Below are 16,397 nucleotides of genomic sequence, written 5' to 3'. Positions count from 1 at the left end.
GTCTTTTTTCAGTGGAAGATGGAGACTGAATGTACATGTGTGCATTTGCTGAGAGGGAGTTGGCCGTTCCTTTAGGGTTGTTTACTCTTCTAATATCTCCCTGGTGCCACGCTGACAAGATCTGGGGCCATTCTGTTTGTTTTTAAGGGAAAAAAGAGACTGCATTTTAGAGTTATCACATTTTCTGATAGCAATTTCCAGAGAAAATTACAAATTCTAGCTATTAATCTCCAGACGATGGGGGTGAAGTGGATTATGCAACAATATCCCGTGTGTGTGTGTGTGTGTGAGCTGGAGGAATTAAAAGAACAATTACAGCCAGCTAGAAGTACGGCCATATATAGGTCACGAGGCTAAAACAATGAGACAAGCTGTCAGGCCCTGTACCAGTCTGGCAGTTCTTCAGCCTCAACATGCCATTCAGTGCTTTGATTGGCTAGAATGAAGCCAGAGGTTTTTATGATTGGTCGTGACAAATCACCAGACCTGGCAATGAGCATGACAATAACCACAGGAAAATTAGGTTAACATCAAAGTGAATCACACAGAGGATCTATAGCACGTGTCTAAACCTGTGGTTTGTCCACGGTGTGTTATTGATTGCTGCTGGAAGAAGTTCTCATTTGGCCTTTGTTTATTTGGTTTTAATCATTTACTTTGGTTTCCTGTGGAGCCAGATTATCTTTAATGAGCAGTTTAGTGATTTAGAACAGCACTTTGTCCTCGGCTGCATTTTGTTAAATACTTTTGATTAATAGATTAATAGATCTTGGATTCAGCATCAGCTCAGTATTGATGCTGAAAGAAATTGGGCAAAATAGTTATAGTGTGTATTATAGTAGGTCTCTTTTTTTGTTTAAGGAGGACTCAAAGTGAGTAACTCCGACTTTTATTATAAAAACACCCCCTACTGCATACCTTTTAGTCATAGTCACATAAAGGTGGACTTGTCTGGATTACTGTCTGCCACTGAGCCTCACTTTAAATGAATGCCGCTCTGGTATATTCAGCTTACCCCTTAATAAACGTTCATAAATTAAGTTTTTTTTTTTTTTTTACCCAAAGCCCCCTTACGAGCAGTCTTGCGAGTTCTTGGAGTGACGCACAAATGTCTGGCAGGGATAGACAAGACATCGTGAGAAGACGCTGCCCCTTCTCCCACACAGCCCTCCCCTCGTACCACCCTCCCCCGAGTTGGTGCTCGAATCAGGCCAGCTCAGCAGTTCAGGACGGGAGGAGAGGAAGGAAAGAGAATGGAGGAGGGGAGGAATGAGCCCCAACTCTTGTCTGCTGATATGAACTGTGTCCCATAGAACCACCGTAACAATGGACACTGACAGCTCATGTGGAAAGTCTCCCATAGACAGTTTTGACAGTGTGAGAGTGAGTGTGCGTGTGTGTACTTGTTTTTGTTACCTCTTTAGGGCCATTTCCAGTTGAAACACTGACCTTGTCAAGACCTGTACACCTCATGGGGACCAAAGCGTTGTCGTCATCAGGCAAATCTTAATTTCTGAGGTCCTGGTTAGGGTCAGGGCTAACATGTGGAGTGTGGCAAGGTTAGGGTCAGGAAAGCGAGGACGTTATTTGCATTGTTAAAGTTAGGGATAAGGTTTTTGGTTTGTCTGTCCACAATGAATGGAAGTCGATGCAAAGTCCTAGTAAGGATAGCTGCATAAAACCCTTGTGTGTGTGTGTACTTGAACAGATATCTTTGTTAGGACCAGTTTGAGCCTAGAACTTACAGGAAGTTTGGTCGGCCCTCACTTTCTGACCCACTTTCATTTGACTGTTGGTTTAGACGGCTGTTAGGGTACGGGTTAGGCACTTAGTTGTGATGGTTAAAGGGTCTAGGAAATGCACCATGCCAATGAGTGTCCTTACCAAGATAGTAGTACAAGATTGTGTGTGTGTGTGGGAGAGGTGATAAAGACACAGAGACTTGATGAAGTAAACCACAAATGGAGTCAGTGGAGCAAAGCAGGAGCAGGAAGAACCAAGGATATGTGTCACCATGCACAGGAAGTATTCTGTTATGCTGTGTGGTTGTGCAAGAGCGGGTGTTGGTGTTTTCAGGTGCAGGGGAGGATGGGAACGGGGCCTGTCCAGGCTCGCAAAAGGACTTACCCGATTGCATCTCCGGGGAACGGGGGGCCCTCACCTGGAGGCCAGAAAGGGGGCTTTTCACTGACCCTTGTTCGTGACTGAAAAGAGGTCAATGGAGGGAGCTTGCACTGACGGCAGTGTTCAACACATAGCTGGGCAAAACTCATGCTGGATCCCTTTCAGAGGATTAAGAATAGTCATGTCAATGTGGATCAACTACAAAAGTGGGCAAGAGGCTGAAATTCAGCCAAGAATGTCCGGGTTAGTTCTGGGGTTAGACATGTGGTTGCGATGGTTAACGTTAGGCTAAGGGCCAAGGGAATAAGAAGCATGTGTGTGTGTTTGTGACTATCTGTCTGCTTGGGTAAGGATAAAAACAAAAAGTGATCTCATTTGCCTTCGGAGATAACATTTTCTCTGGCCTCTCATAAGTCGAGTTGCAACGGGGTGGATTATTATTCTTGCCCGTGGTGTGAATGAGCTGAACGTCTCCAGAGGCAGCTTCATAACAAAGGATCACTTTTCCTGTGGGTTGATGTAAGACCCTCTCAGCAAGACACCTTCTGTGAAGACGGACACAGTCTCGCCCTTTCCCTGTCTTTCTCTTTCTGTTTCCATGAAAGCCGGCACTTAAGTATAAATAAAAATGAAACTGGCTTTGAGGCATCTTGATGAGTTGTTATGTATAATATTGTCATATAACTACAGTATTTCGATGTGTCAGTTCATATATTTGGCTTCCAGATATAGTTTAGACTGTTCGACAGCGAAATGCAGCAGATAATACAGTGGTTCAGTTGTATCAGTTGGTTTATACAGTATTGTAACGTTTGAGTTCACCCACCCCTCCACAGAGGCCACTGCGTCCTACTTACATGTGGGTTTATTATTTTTAGCTCTCTCTTTCAGTTTGCCCTGTTTTTAGATGCAAGGCTATTTAAATAACACGAGTAATTTCAACACTCTAACTAAAACGATGGTTGGGTTCTATTCATTTTCTTAACAATTAAACTGTCTCAATAAGCCGTTGCAAATGAGCAGTGCGGGCACATATACATGAATAATATCCACACAGGACTCGTAAACATTGTTCTCTTCATTAAGCAACGTGAAGAAAATCCAATGGAGGGCAAATCCGTTCAGTCTGGGGCTCATTAAACATTATTTGATGAAGGCTGCTAAGCTTCTGTTGAGGTTTGTGAGTGTTTTGAGAGGAACTGAGACTTTACACAGTGATTGGGAATATTATGTTGTTTTCTAAATGTTTTATATTGGCTGTGAATGAGAAAAGAGGAATATTGAAGAAAGGGGTTGTGAGGAAACATATAATTTATAGGGGCATTAAGACCTGATATTAACATGCATCCTGAGTGATCCGATCAAAAGTTGTCTGCACTAAGAACAGACAGATCCCCGTCACTCAGACCACATTCAGAGGTCGTCTGCGGGCATATGTAGCCGCATTATTTTTCGCTGCGTGAATGTAAATCATTCCATGGCCACATATGAAAGATCGACTACTCAACTGACCTCCTCTGATCTGCTTCAGTTTCACAATGAATCAAGCATATTTTAACACTTCTCAGTGTCCATATGTTGACTTGTGACCTCAGCCACAATATCAACAGAGACCTTCACTGAATGACTGATGCTTTTCTTAAATTAGTAAAATCTTTTTTCATAGCTGTTCACATTGATTCATTTAGCCCCTCCTGACTCTCTCACACACACACACACACACACACACACACACACACACACACACACACACACACACACACACACACACACACACACACACACACACACACACACACACACACACACACACACACACAAACATTGTCATCGGACACATCTAAACTCAGACTGGGAACACAAATGTTGAGCAGGGAAGTGAGATCCGGTCACAAATGGTCACAGGAGACACCTTCAGGACACATTTTAATTTCATGTGTGAACACTCATACTCAGAGCTGACCACTTGTGATTGGACCTCTCAGGATGGATGTTAATTCTATAGGTCTGAACGAGGCCTAAGAGCAATTCTGTGTGTGTGTGTTATCTTTACGTCTGTGCACTCACACACACACTTTACAAGCAGACGGCCAGACAGGTGGCAGTGACTCCCGTCCAAGTCTGCTGCTGTGTCCCCACAACACTGCCAGATTCTATTTCCTCTCATCCCGTCTTTGCCAAAATGCTTATAGATTATATTATTACTCATATGGCTGCAAGAAAGTATTTTGATGTTTACTCTTGAGTCAATCTGAGTCCTCACTGTTCAGTTTGAAAATGTACCCCCTGTGTTATGGCTGTTTTTTAAGTAAAGAGTCCAAGATTTCCATTAACGCTGTGTTCCACAGGGATGTTTATTTATATCTTTGCATGGGTACTAAGCAGAGCAGGCAGCCCTGGTACCTGTGGGCCAGATGGAGCTGAGACTTGGTGGAACTTAAATCAACAGCATGTGTTTTCCTGGTTGGAAACATGCATATGAGCGGCGGCAGAGAGGCAGCTGCATTAGAACCAGGAGCAGTAGTTGAAGGAGGAGGAAGCAGGAAGGGTTTGAGAACCCCCCACCAGCACCGTTTTTTCTTGAAGGGGGGGGGGGGTGCTTGATGCGTGTGGATTGTTCATTTTGAGGAATGCAAGAGCCGTCGACTCCATCGCTCTCCTCGTCCTCCCTCTTTGATGTTCTCCCCTCCTCTGTCATATGTCAGCACACAAACACAGGTTAATCTCCTTACGTACGCACACGCACTCTCCTTCTCCCTCCTTTAAATACTCCTCTGTCCGTCTTAACCTCTGTCCCCCCCCTGTCATTTGGCCCCACAGATGTGTGTGTGTGTGCTGGTTTTGTGTGGGGTCTTGTCTGTGTGTGTGTGTGTTAGTGTTAGGATTAGGCAGGTAGTGGATATGGTCAGAGAGCTAGGGTGAGTGTACAGGCAATGAATGGAAGACTATGCAATGTCACGATAGCGCCTTATTACTGTCTTGTGTGTGGAGGATGGTGATACCTGTAGCGAATCTTAAACCTGTGACTCTCTCCTCACCCCACCACCACACACACACACACCAAACCAGAGCCGAGCAGACGAGGCAGCTCCCGTTAACTTGTCCCAGATGTGCAGCCCGGCCCCTGTGTGCCGCGCTGACTGTTACTGAAATGAGTGCAGGGATTGAAGGAGTGCGCAAAGAGTTTTGTCTCATTCTCGTCTTGCCGATTACTTTCACCCGACTCTCCCCGGACTCCCATTTTTATTACCAGCGTTGTTGGTGTTGCTTTCACCTTGTGAGTCTGTTTCATCACGGCAGACATGTCCCAGGAACGACCACAGAGGGAGTTTTGAGTAGCGGCTGTCTGCCTGTGGACAGATTTTGTAATTGTGTTAGCATCACAACTGTGCAAGATGCATTTCACAGGTGTGTGATTGAGATCAAAATGAAAGGTGCTCATGGTCATAACAATGTAGTAATGACTCGATAAAATGAATTGTTAACTTGTTGACGGGCATTGTGGCTGATGTGATCCCATTGCAAGATGTATATGTGTAAACTCCTTTGGAAAAGTATTTATACCACAATGGAACATAGTCCATTACAAGTAAAAATCTTGCATTCAGAATATATTTAAGTAAATCTAAATCTTATTAGCTAGAAGTATCAAAAGTAAAAGTCCTAATTATGCAGAATGGCTCTTTTTTTTTTTTTAGATGAGTATTGATGCATCACATTTTATAAACTGATATGTTTTCTATGTTAAATCTTGAGAAGGTAATTACCAACTAAAGCCATCAGCAGTGAAGTAAAATGTACAATATTTCCTTTTTGCAATGTATAGTCATATAAGATGTAAATACTCAAGTACAAGAACAAATACCTATAAATTGTTCTCAAGTGCATCATCTGAAAAGCATTTACTTTTCAGATAATGCACAAGAGCAGAAACTTCCTCTAAATTCCTCGACCTTCGGGAGGCGGAGTCGTCGATTGCAACCACGTACGTTTATCAAGCTTCTCCAAATTTCCACCCGGGCCCTGCCTCCACCACCCCTCCAAGAATGTGAAATATGTTTGCATGTTTAAAAAAAAAAAGTTCATCTTTATTCTGTCTGGATTCTTTTTCCATGTTAGTACTAGCCGAGCGTCTTGGCAGGAGACGGCCCCTAAACACACAGATTGACTTCCCAGCCGTCTCCCAATGCGGAAGAGACGAGACGTCCAGGAATACTGATTGTTTTTGATTCGTCCGATACATACATGTACGTCCCATTGGAAGGTGGCTCCGTGCATGCATTTGATTTTTTTTTTTAACAAAGGTGAAAATCTGACCTGGCAGCTAAGAGGAAGTGTGTTAGAGGAGAAAAGCCTTTTTTAAAGTATTCACTGCAGCTCCATTACATGGGAAGGAGACGTAGAAATGTGCAGTTCAGCTCATTTTTTCCTTTTTATTTGGATCTGTTGTGTAAAACCACTGGAGAGACATGAAAACCAGCTATTTCTGACCCCAAGCTATGAGAAGAAAGCAGCACAAAGCGTCCTGCATTTCATTAAACTGTCTTTTCTAATGCAAACAGGGAAAAAATGCAAATGTAGGTAAAGGAGAAAAATGTTTCGGTGGAAGTGAACAGCTTCTGTCCAGCGTTGTTGTTAATGGCCTGCCTCTCCTGCACGGCTCTGCTCTGTCATGTGCTGTTTCATCCCGCTCTACTTTTGTGCCATATTCCTGGTGGTTTTGAAAGTGAGGAGCTGCCAGCTGTGTGTGCGTGTGTGTGTGTGCATGTCTGTGGGGCCCAGGAATGAAGCCCACTGCCACAGCATCCAGTGACCTAATGCAAAAGGCAGCAGGGTCGAGCACTATTCACTCTTCTCTCTCTCTCTCTCTCTCTCTCTCTCTCTCTCTCTCTCTCTCTCTCTCTCTCTCTCTCTCTCCAGTGATTGTGGTCTCTCCTGTCACTAAGCACTTTGTCACGCTCGGCCGGAGACAGTGATGGGGGCTGGGGGGGGTAGTTGGGGTGCAGGAATGTCACTGGCATAGATGGACTGTAGCTGAATATGCTGCAGACATAGCAACAAGCCAGAGGTTGGAGGCTGTAGTTTGAGAATACTGCAGTGAACTGATGAATTTAACATCACTCTCCTGTGAAAGCAAAAATCCCAACATGTTAACTTTTCGTGCCCCAAGAAAACAAACCTTTCAACAGCTTGGTTAATGGGCATTTTTCACATATTTTTTAGCCTGTTAGAGAAGATGGCAATGGAAGTAAGCTGTTTTCAAACTAGCAGCAAAACTTCCAGAAATTGTCCAATTTAACAATATCTCTGACATTTGCCTTTTTACATACAGCCCCTCCAGAAAATGTCAGGAAAATGTCCGGACCTAAGTGCTTACCTGAGAGCAGCTTAAGTTACAGTTTATTTGAAGCATAGTTTTCTCTGCTTCATATCTCTGGCTGAGTGTATTGTCGGCTTCTTCTGCATGCTCTGTTGTCACCACAGTAGTTATTGCCTCTGTGAAGGCGTCTGACTGTAAAGTTCCTGAGCTGCGCTGCTGGTGTCTGGGACGTATCACTGGGTAAAAATATCATTAGCAGCGGGGTCACTGGTCACACCCCCGAGTGCTGTTAGCAGAGTGTTGATGTTGTCGCCTTCACCCCAAGTCTCACATGCTCATAGTATCAAGGCTTATTCTCATAATATCATGACTTTATTCTCAATTTCTTTCCTTTTAAGTGGCCCTAATACGCCATCATACAATATAGCTCTTGAATGGTAATAAAATAAACTGCTATACTATTTTAGCAGTATGTTTCTTTTTTTAAGCTGATTTTTTTATAAAGACTGATACATTATGTTCCCACTAAGCACAAAGATTTCCTTTCTTATACATGTGAAGTGGCGCACAGGCACGTTCTAGATCTACTGAGACAACACGGTCAAATCACCAGTAAATTAATATAAAGTCTGACTTTAGCTGTGGCCGCTCGTGTTTTTCCCTCTGCCAACACAGGTATACTAAAAAAAACACTTAACATGGGGAGTGCCAACTTTCACAGAGTCCTGTGTGAAATATCACACATGAAGTCGGCCCCAAACACCTCTTCAAGTATCATTAGTGTGAAGGTCCGTGTTGTTATTACCAGACATGGCTGCAATGTTTGTGTTGATCTTTGTGTGTATTACTTACATTGCATCTGCAGTAAAACAAAGCATAACAAGGATGTGAAATACTGTGTCAAAATGTCAAAGTGTGTGTTTTTGTGTCGGTCGATTGCTGTCGTCGTTCCAGTCCGTGTTTACAGTTGTGTGTCGAGTCAGCGGTGGATGTAAGAAGAGCTGCCAGGAACAAGTGTGTGTGGAGGCCCTAATGGCTGATCATAAAACCCTTTAGATTCCTGCCTTTTTATGGGAGATGGAAAGCAGTAGGACTTTCTTTTCACAGCTTTGCTTAACTAGAGGTGGGCCGCGGCGGAACAAAGACTATTTTTCCACTTTTGCTTTGCGAGCTCGAAAACGGCACGGGGCGTTCGACAGCGACCAGGGATCACAGAGAAACCAGCTTCATCCTCCTGAAGCCACTGGTATCATACCAGCAGGCTGCATGTTACGTTTTCTAACTAATTTGAATATGATCGTCTGATAGTTTCATAGAAGTTGATGCAAAGTGTGGCTGTGAAGAAGAGCATCAATATGCCAGTAATGGAGCTCATTACTTTTAACAGTATCCTGGCAAGTTTAATGGCCGTGTTCTGAATGTCTTCAACTTGTATGGACACTTCTCCAACTACGTTTACCCCCACATTCCTCGACTGTCGTGCACAGACACACACACACTCACAGACACACACGCCGACTGAGAGTAGAATGTACAAGTCACCCAGAAGCCGCCTTTTCACCTCTGATCTTTTCCCTCTGACCTTCAGTGGGCTACACTCTGGAGCCTGGTGTTTTCTAGTATAGGCTTGAGTGTTCCTAAATAAATCACCTTGCTTTAGGATTTACACTCACGAGGCTGGAAAACACGGCAATGTTGAAAATCCCTGTGTCGATTTCCCTCTTTATCCGCGCAGCCGTGTCAGAGTCTCGCATTCCCCTCGCTGATACTCTTTACCACAGACGTTTAATGTGATTTAAGTGAACGAATGTTTTTCCGTCTCTGTCAGCATTTTGCATCACTATGAGCTGGAGTTTTAGTGGAATTCCCCAAGAACAAACTGAAGTTTAGGATAAACGCAAACAGCTGCTGTGCACGGCAAAAGTGCATCATCTAACGCATATTCTATAGACTGATCAGTAGATCACATCTGAGAGTAAATAACCATGTGGAAACACTGAGTAGCACCTAATTGAACCGAGTTTTTCTAATAGGCTTTGGTTGTGAGGTGCTGTTGAGCCTGCAGATGCCTGGCAGTGACCCAGTGGGCTTTGATCAGTGGGTTCACATCGGCTTACCCATCATGCTTCAGTGTAGCCGGGATTAGGGTTGTCAGGAGTTGTTACGATAACCTTTTGTGTGATCGGCCGGAACATGCCCACTTCGTCTAGCTCTGGTGTGTGTGTGTGTGTGTGTGTGTGTGTGTGTGTGTGTGTGTGTGTGTGTGTGTGTGTGTGTGTGTGTGTGTGTGTGTGTGTGTGTGTGTGTGTGTGTGTGTGTGTGTGTGTGTGTGTGTGTGTGTGTGTGTGTGTGTGTGTGTGTGTGTGTGTGTGTGGCATGGACACCTGAGAGTTCATTCTTACTTATGAACATATAATTAAATCCCTACAGAAGGCCTCACATGCAAGTTTGTACAAAACATGAACACAATTTTATCGAGTATTTGCATCAGTAACAGAGAACATATAATGGTTTCCGCCTGATGAATGCATTGAATATAACACCTCATAGACACAGACAGAGTTTGGCCCAGTTTGCTTCTATGACTCAACATTTTAATTTGTGTGGCACCTCCAGATGCTGTAATCCCACAATGCTCCAGTGGTTTTACTTACCAGGGGAATATGAGGAGTCTCAAGCATACATACAATTATTTTCTCCATCGGTTCATTTAGTGGTTATTTTCTTGATTTGACAGATGCCAATCACAATTTCCCAGAGCCCAAGGTGAACTCTCCAGGTTTCTTAAATACTAGTACAAAACCTCAAATCATGAGGCAGGTTCGGCATCGTTGATTTGAAATAGGACGTTAACGATCAATCGATTACCAGAATAGTTGCTGAATAAATGTCTTAATTGATTGATTGTTTTACTCTTAGTGCACTGAAAGGATATAAGTGTAGTACTTCAGCTTACTCAATAGTGGCAGCCTGTTGCAGCAGCTCTCGCTCTCTCGCTTTCGTTTCCTAACTTTATTCCTTTTTAATTCTTCTGACTGATTCACCCAAAGTTTCTGGAGGAGAGGTGTCACAGGTCGTTCCTTCCTGCTGTTGTCACAGTCTCCACATGCTAATATATCCACACTCCACTGAGGTTTTTAACTGATTTAACTACACAATAATACTTTTGTGTTTATATTCAATCTCTACCTATTTATTACTTTTTACCTTTGCGTCTATGTTCACTATTCCCTTCCCCCACACGTCAGATTTCCCCATAGTCAAACTAATAACAGGTGGTTGTTATCTTATCTTAGCTTTTCGGAAAGCACAAAATGACATCAGTGCTTCGTGAATGTGAACCTGTTCCACCTGCTGCTGTCTCCATCGTTTGAATACCTTGTTCATTCTTTACCTGGAACTCACATTCAAACTATGTGATTATATAAATAGTTACAGGAAGAATGGAAATCACCTTTTTAGTGAGGTGACAGATGTCCCTACATGGTGATATCTGATGAGTATCGGTCGGTTTACTCGGCTCATTTTCTTTCCACCTCCTTTAACTTTGTATTTTCATTTGTTGTAGTTTTTAATTGAACACCACTGAGGGAGATTTTATACATAGACCTATTTTAAATGCGGTTTTCCTAGTTGATTGTATATCAAACACACCCCATGCCTTTGTGTTCATAGCTTTATTTAAACAAATTACACTGACACGACCTTATGGGATTTAGCAAAACAGCTGTGAGACATAACACACACAAAGCATAATTATAGTTGTACACACAGGATTTCTGACTGAAAGATCATCCGTCGTACTGAAACACGCTGGTGATGTGATGCGGCTGTGTGGCGTGCCGTCGGTTTCGGACTGAGGTGAGGGTGTGGAAGGAGGGAGGGCGTTGCACCATAGACCTGTAATGAGACTTTGCTGCAACTCCCCTCCAATGTGGTTCCCATCAGCGTAACTTGCACTTGTGGCTGAAATTCCAGTGCTGTTGCAAATGCCTCGTCTGGATTCAATCAAATCAACTACTGCCACAACATGTGTAGAAAACTAAGAATACCATGAATTCGATGATGCCCAGATACCTTTGCAAGAGGCATTTTCCAGACTTTTGTCTTGATCAGGTGTTATGTGCTTTTGGCTCAGCAGTTTGGCTCAAGTCTATGAGCAGTCGACAACATTAAGTGGAGTCAATGACTCCGGACATTTTCCAGAACTTTTCCCGCCACCTTCCTTGTAAAATATCTGGAAAAATGTCTTAAATACACAGCAAGTGAGAGGAAGTGTTGATGACGTTTGTAACACGCGACAAATAAGAATTTGTGCGTCATATCCCTTTCCTGAATGTTGAAGACATTTTCCTGCTGTTGTAAACGCGTCTCACCCGGACAATCTACCTGCTGGCTTCTTCACATGTGAAAGGCCTGTCTGAAAACAGCTGAACAATCATTTATCATCCTTATTTAGTCATCGCCAGTTCCCCCTGTGCCTATTCGGTGTGACTGTTGTCCTCCACAAGCTGCTTCTTTTCACCTGAGGACTTGCCCCGGGACATTGTGCACAGACCCAAACTCCCACCATGTCCCCCAGAACCTCAACACTCCCTCTACTTCTTCTCCAAAGCTATAATTAAGCAGGCTCCTGCTTAGTCGGCATTCTGCGCAGGACCTGTAAGAGGAGGTGGTGGTGGAGGAAGACGACGTATATTAATGAGTCAGCACTGCGTAGGGAGCTGCATGGCAGACATGCGCGCTCCTCTGAGGCCGGAGGGACGAGTGGCCAGCTGGCTCTGCTCCGAGTCTCCGTATTTGTTTCGATGTTCTCTCCCTCCACAGTGAACTTTGACTGGATCGAATATTACAGTAGACACACACACACTATCATTTTTATAAAGCAGGTGTCCCACACAGTTGGGCAAAGATGAGTCATCATTGTGCCATGGAAGTTTAGGAGCTGATGCTCCCGCCTGGGGACCCGCACTTCCTGTCACATCGGGCTTCGCTGTGTCCAGATTTCCTGTCTGCCTGAGAGGGGAAGATTAGAGAGCTATGAAGTTATTTTTTAATCAAGGAGCGCGCGCACACACATTTCTCTGTCCGAACCACAACAGAATGCATTTAGTCTTTCTTTTCTTATGCTACATCCTCACTTTTTGTTTGAAAACGCATCATCTCTGCTATGGATTCACTTGGCGTCCACAAGAAGTTTGAAGACTCCGGGGTTGCGTTTTAGTCTGGAGGGGCAGTTTGGAAACAATGACGTAGACTCTCGCTGACTGAGTCTTTACGTTCAGGATGTAGCCTTCACTAATTTGACAGGCTCCTATCACATGACCCCCTTCCAGGAGAAAACAACCGGCATCAGCCTTGTAGAACGTGTGTATAAGTGTTGCTGATCCTGTTTACTTTGCTGTTGTGCAGTTAAATTCTGCATTTTACAACCATGTAGGAGTCGGGCTGTTACTAAGTCCCATGTCCAGCGGGATATGCATGCCTTCCTGTTTACTCCAACACACACGCCCAACAATAACAAAGTAGCATGGCTGTTTTCCTCAAGTTTTACACCTTAAGGGAATCAATCCACCTTTGTTTATTTTGGCCATGCAACTCCATCTCAGCTAATATGTCGTCGTTCAGAAGTGAGTCTCTCAGTGTGAGGATGATCTCGTCCTCCATGAAGGGTTTCATTGTTTCACTGATTGCTGTAAATCTTTGGTTGGCAACATCATGCTTGAACTGTGTTTAACCCACTGATCTTGCCTCACAGCTCATTCTTTGCACCGTGTTTTATCTTGTCTTACTTCGAGTTAACTGGTTCAGCTAGTTCCTGTCGTATAACTTGAGAGCTAAATCTGTATTTTTGTCTGTTTTTAAGGTTTGTGTTCGTACATGTGTGTGCCTGTGTGAGTGAGTGAGTGAGTGCACAAAGGCCCACTGGTGATCCCTACATCTACTGCCTGGTAGCAAAAGGGTGGGTCACCTCTGTCAGCACAGGCAGGAATGTTCTGCAAGCTCAGCATTTTACCCAAACACACACACACACACACTGCATCTCAGTAGTAGCAGTGTGTGAATATAGTTGACATGCTCACATGTCATTTTTGATGCATAGTTTGGACTCCTCATTCCAAAAGGGACCCGGTTCAGGACGAAAGCACCGGGGCCTTGTTTATGGCTTCAGTAATAAAAACTGTGCTAATGTCACATGTGGAATGAAATCTGTATAAATGATTAGCAGGTTTCTCGCAGGAAAATTCTTTTCAAGTACATCTGTGCATAGTTTGAGCAAAGGTTCCTGAGTTTGTGGGGCAGGTGGTTTGATTTAAAGACGTAGGCAAACACTGGAGCGCTCGTGTGCACAGGTTTTCTAGTTCAAGTATGGAAACCTTTATGTTGTCAGCTTGTTGTGACTCTCAGACTTTTTCTATACCGTTTAGCAATTTTTCTTCTCTCTTTGTTGCATTTGGAAACGAGTAACACGTGAAAGACCGTTTTTCAACCCTGAATACTTAACGCTAACCTTTACCTGTCTCCTTTTATGTCTTTGCAGAAGAGGTCGACTACGCTAACTTTGGCACCAACACAATAACGCGCAGGAAGAAGGCAGTGGTCGCGCTGCGCAACAACGACATCAACCGCAAACGGCCACACATCCGCATCGGCATGCCCCAGGACTTCCGGCCCGTCTCCTCCATTATCGATGTGGACATCCTCCCCGAATCTCACCGTCGTGTCCGGCTGTATCGCCACGGATCAGACAAACCCTTGGGTTTTTACATCCGAGATGGAACCAGCGTACGGGTGACACCACACGGGCTGGAGAAAGTCCCCGGCATCTTCATATCCCGACTGGTGCCCGGGGGCTTGGCGGAAAGCACCGGGCTGCTGGCGGTTAACGACGAGGTGCTGGAGGTGAACGGCATCGAAGTGACTGGGAAGTCCCTGGATCAGGTAACGGACATGATGATCGCCAACAGCCACAACCTGATCGTGACGGTCAAGCCCGTGAACCAGCGCAATAACGTGGTCCGCAGCAGCAGGATATCGGGCAGCTCCGGCCAGTCGTCTGACAGCAGCGGATCGACCGGTTATCCAAGTTTGTCTGTGGCCTCCATGGGAGCGACGTCCTCCGGAGCACACGGTTACCAAGATGACCTGGAGAGTGACGAAGATACAGATATTGTCATTGAGAGCAGCATCAAGCGGCCGTCTCAGAGGTCAAACGCCTCCCTGGCATCAAGCGCGTCTCGCACACACCAGCAGACGCCAACGACGCTTCCAGGCCTCGCTGCGCCTCCCAGCCCTCCCACACGCCCCTCATCGGTAGTCTCCACCGCCTCCTTCCGCTCCCAGCCGAGCCTCAACGGAGGGTCCCACCACCACCAGCAGCAGCAGCAGCACCAGCAGCAGCACCACCACCACCAACAGCAGCACAGCAGCCTCAGCTACCAGCTTCACAGAGACCTCAACCTGCAGCACAGCCTGCACCAACAGTCCCAGCACAGTCACCACCACGTACAGCCGCCGCACCACAGCAGCAACCCAGCGCTCCGCCACAGCAACGGCAGCCTGCACAAAATCCTCAGCTCCCTGAAAACGGACCCACGACACAGTCTTGCGCTGCCCAGGGGGGGGGTGGAGGAGGATGGCACCGTCATTACCCTATAATACTTACAAACACACGCACGCGCTCAGAGACATAAACATCCCAAACTGCTCAGAGACTCAAACTGGAAAGCGGATAAATATGAGCACAAGTGGGTTTTGTCAGATTTTAAGTTGAGTAACTTCTGTTTGTTTTTACAAGATAATAATAATAGGAAGTTGCGAGCCATGACACAAGGAAACTGTGTATATTTCTTATATTTTTAAGGTTCTTTTTGTCTTAAAATGAAAAAACTTGTACGTATGTATGTAATAAGCATCGGATCAAATAATTGTTTCTAGGCGAGTCCACTGTATCGGATAGTTCTGAACGACATCTCCTGCTAGTGACCACTTTTATAAAGACCTTTCATTCTTATTACTGGGACCAACTTGGGGTTGCTTATGGATGTTTTTAAAGAGTAAATCTATATTTCTTATATTCTGATAAATGCTGTGTAGAGTATGATTTTTTTTTTTTTTTTTATAGTTCTTTTATGCATTGATGATTGTGATCAAATCCTTGTATCTGTTCCAATAAATTATTCTGTCTCACAATTTGGCTATTGTTTACTGTATTGTGTAATTAAAAAGCTATGATTCTTAATTATTATTATCACAAGAGCCTCTTAATAGCCGCAATTGTTAAATTTGAGTAGAATTTTGAATTAAAATATAGATAGTTTGCTAAATTCTGGTGGTAAGACAATCTGATAGATACCAGAGTACTATGACTTTTTGGTTGTTTTTTTGTTACCACTTAATGGCCAATTCAAGGTTTTTAATCAGAAAATATTCAGTTACATATTGTGACTTTAAAAAAATGATTAAGTTAAGAGAGTAAATACAAATTCAAACTAAAAGGTCAAAATACACAATCTTTTCTCAACGATGGTTTCTGTCATTTTAGGTCGTTGTATGTTAAAGTGTTACACCTCGCTGCAAAATGGCTGCATTTGTATCTGGGATATTTTGGCTCCATTTCTCGATAGTGGCAGAGCTTGTTCACAGTTGTTTGTGCATAAATGTTACTTAATTGAATTTGTTTCACCAGACTTTAGTAGCAAAGAAACATTATGCAGTGGGTTCAGCTTTACTTGAATAAAATGTACAGTTCAGAGGGAAAACGGCCTCAAACAAGCATTTTAGGTTTCAACCCCTCAGAACAACAAGTTTCTTCTAGCTCTTCACTACAATCATAGTCAGACTCTGAGTTCTCAATTCTTCACCAGCAGAAGCATCTGGAGGACGGGAATTCCAAACCATAAAACATGTCATAAGCTTCGCGACATCTTTTACGATAATGCATTCCCCTCAA

The 16,397-nt window shown here is 44.1% G+C and overlaps 1 protein-coding gene across 1 annotated transcript in view; it reads left to right on the top strand.

The window, feature by feature from the left end:
- The window catches only part of pard6gb (par-6 family cell polarity regulator gamma b), a 34,396-nt gene extending 18,756 nt beyond the window's left edge, over nt 1-15,640 (top strand). The window contains exon 3 of the mRNA XM_034599973.1: nt 13,986-15,640. Coding sequence (XP_034455864.1) covers nt 13,986-15,103 — 1,118 coding nt within the window. The 3' untranslated portion in view covers nt 15,104-15,640. The remainder of the gene's footprint in view (nt 1-13,985) is intronic.
- The last annotated feature ends 757 nt before the right edge of the window (nt 15,641-16,397 follow it).

Source organism: Hippoglossus hippoglossus, chromosome 11 (assembly GCF_009819705.1).
Source record: "Hippoglossus hippoglossus isolate fHipHip1 chromosome 11, fHipHip1.pri, whole genome shotgun sequence".
In the NCBI taxonomy this organism is placed as follows: Eukaryota; Metazoa; Chordata; class Actinopteri; order Pleuronectiformes; family Pleuronectidae; genus Hippoglossus; species Hippoglossus hippoglossus.
The sequence above is the reverse complement of the archived record's forward strand: the minus strand, read 5'-3'. Positions and strand labels throughout refer to the sequence as shown.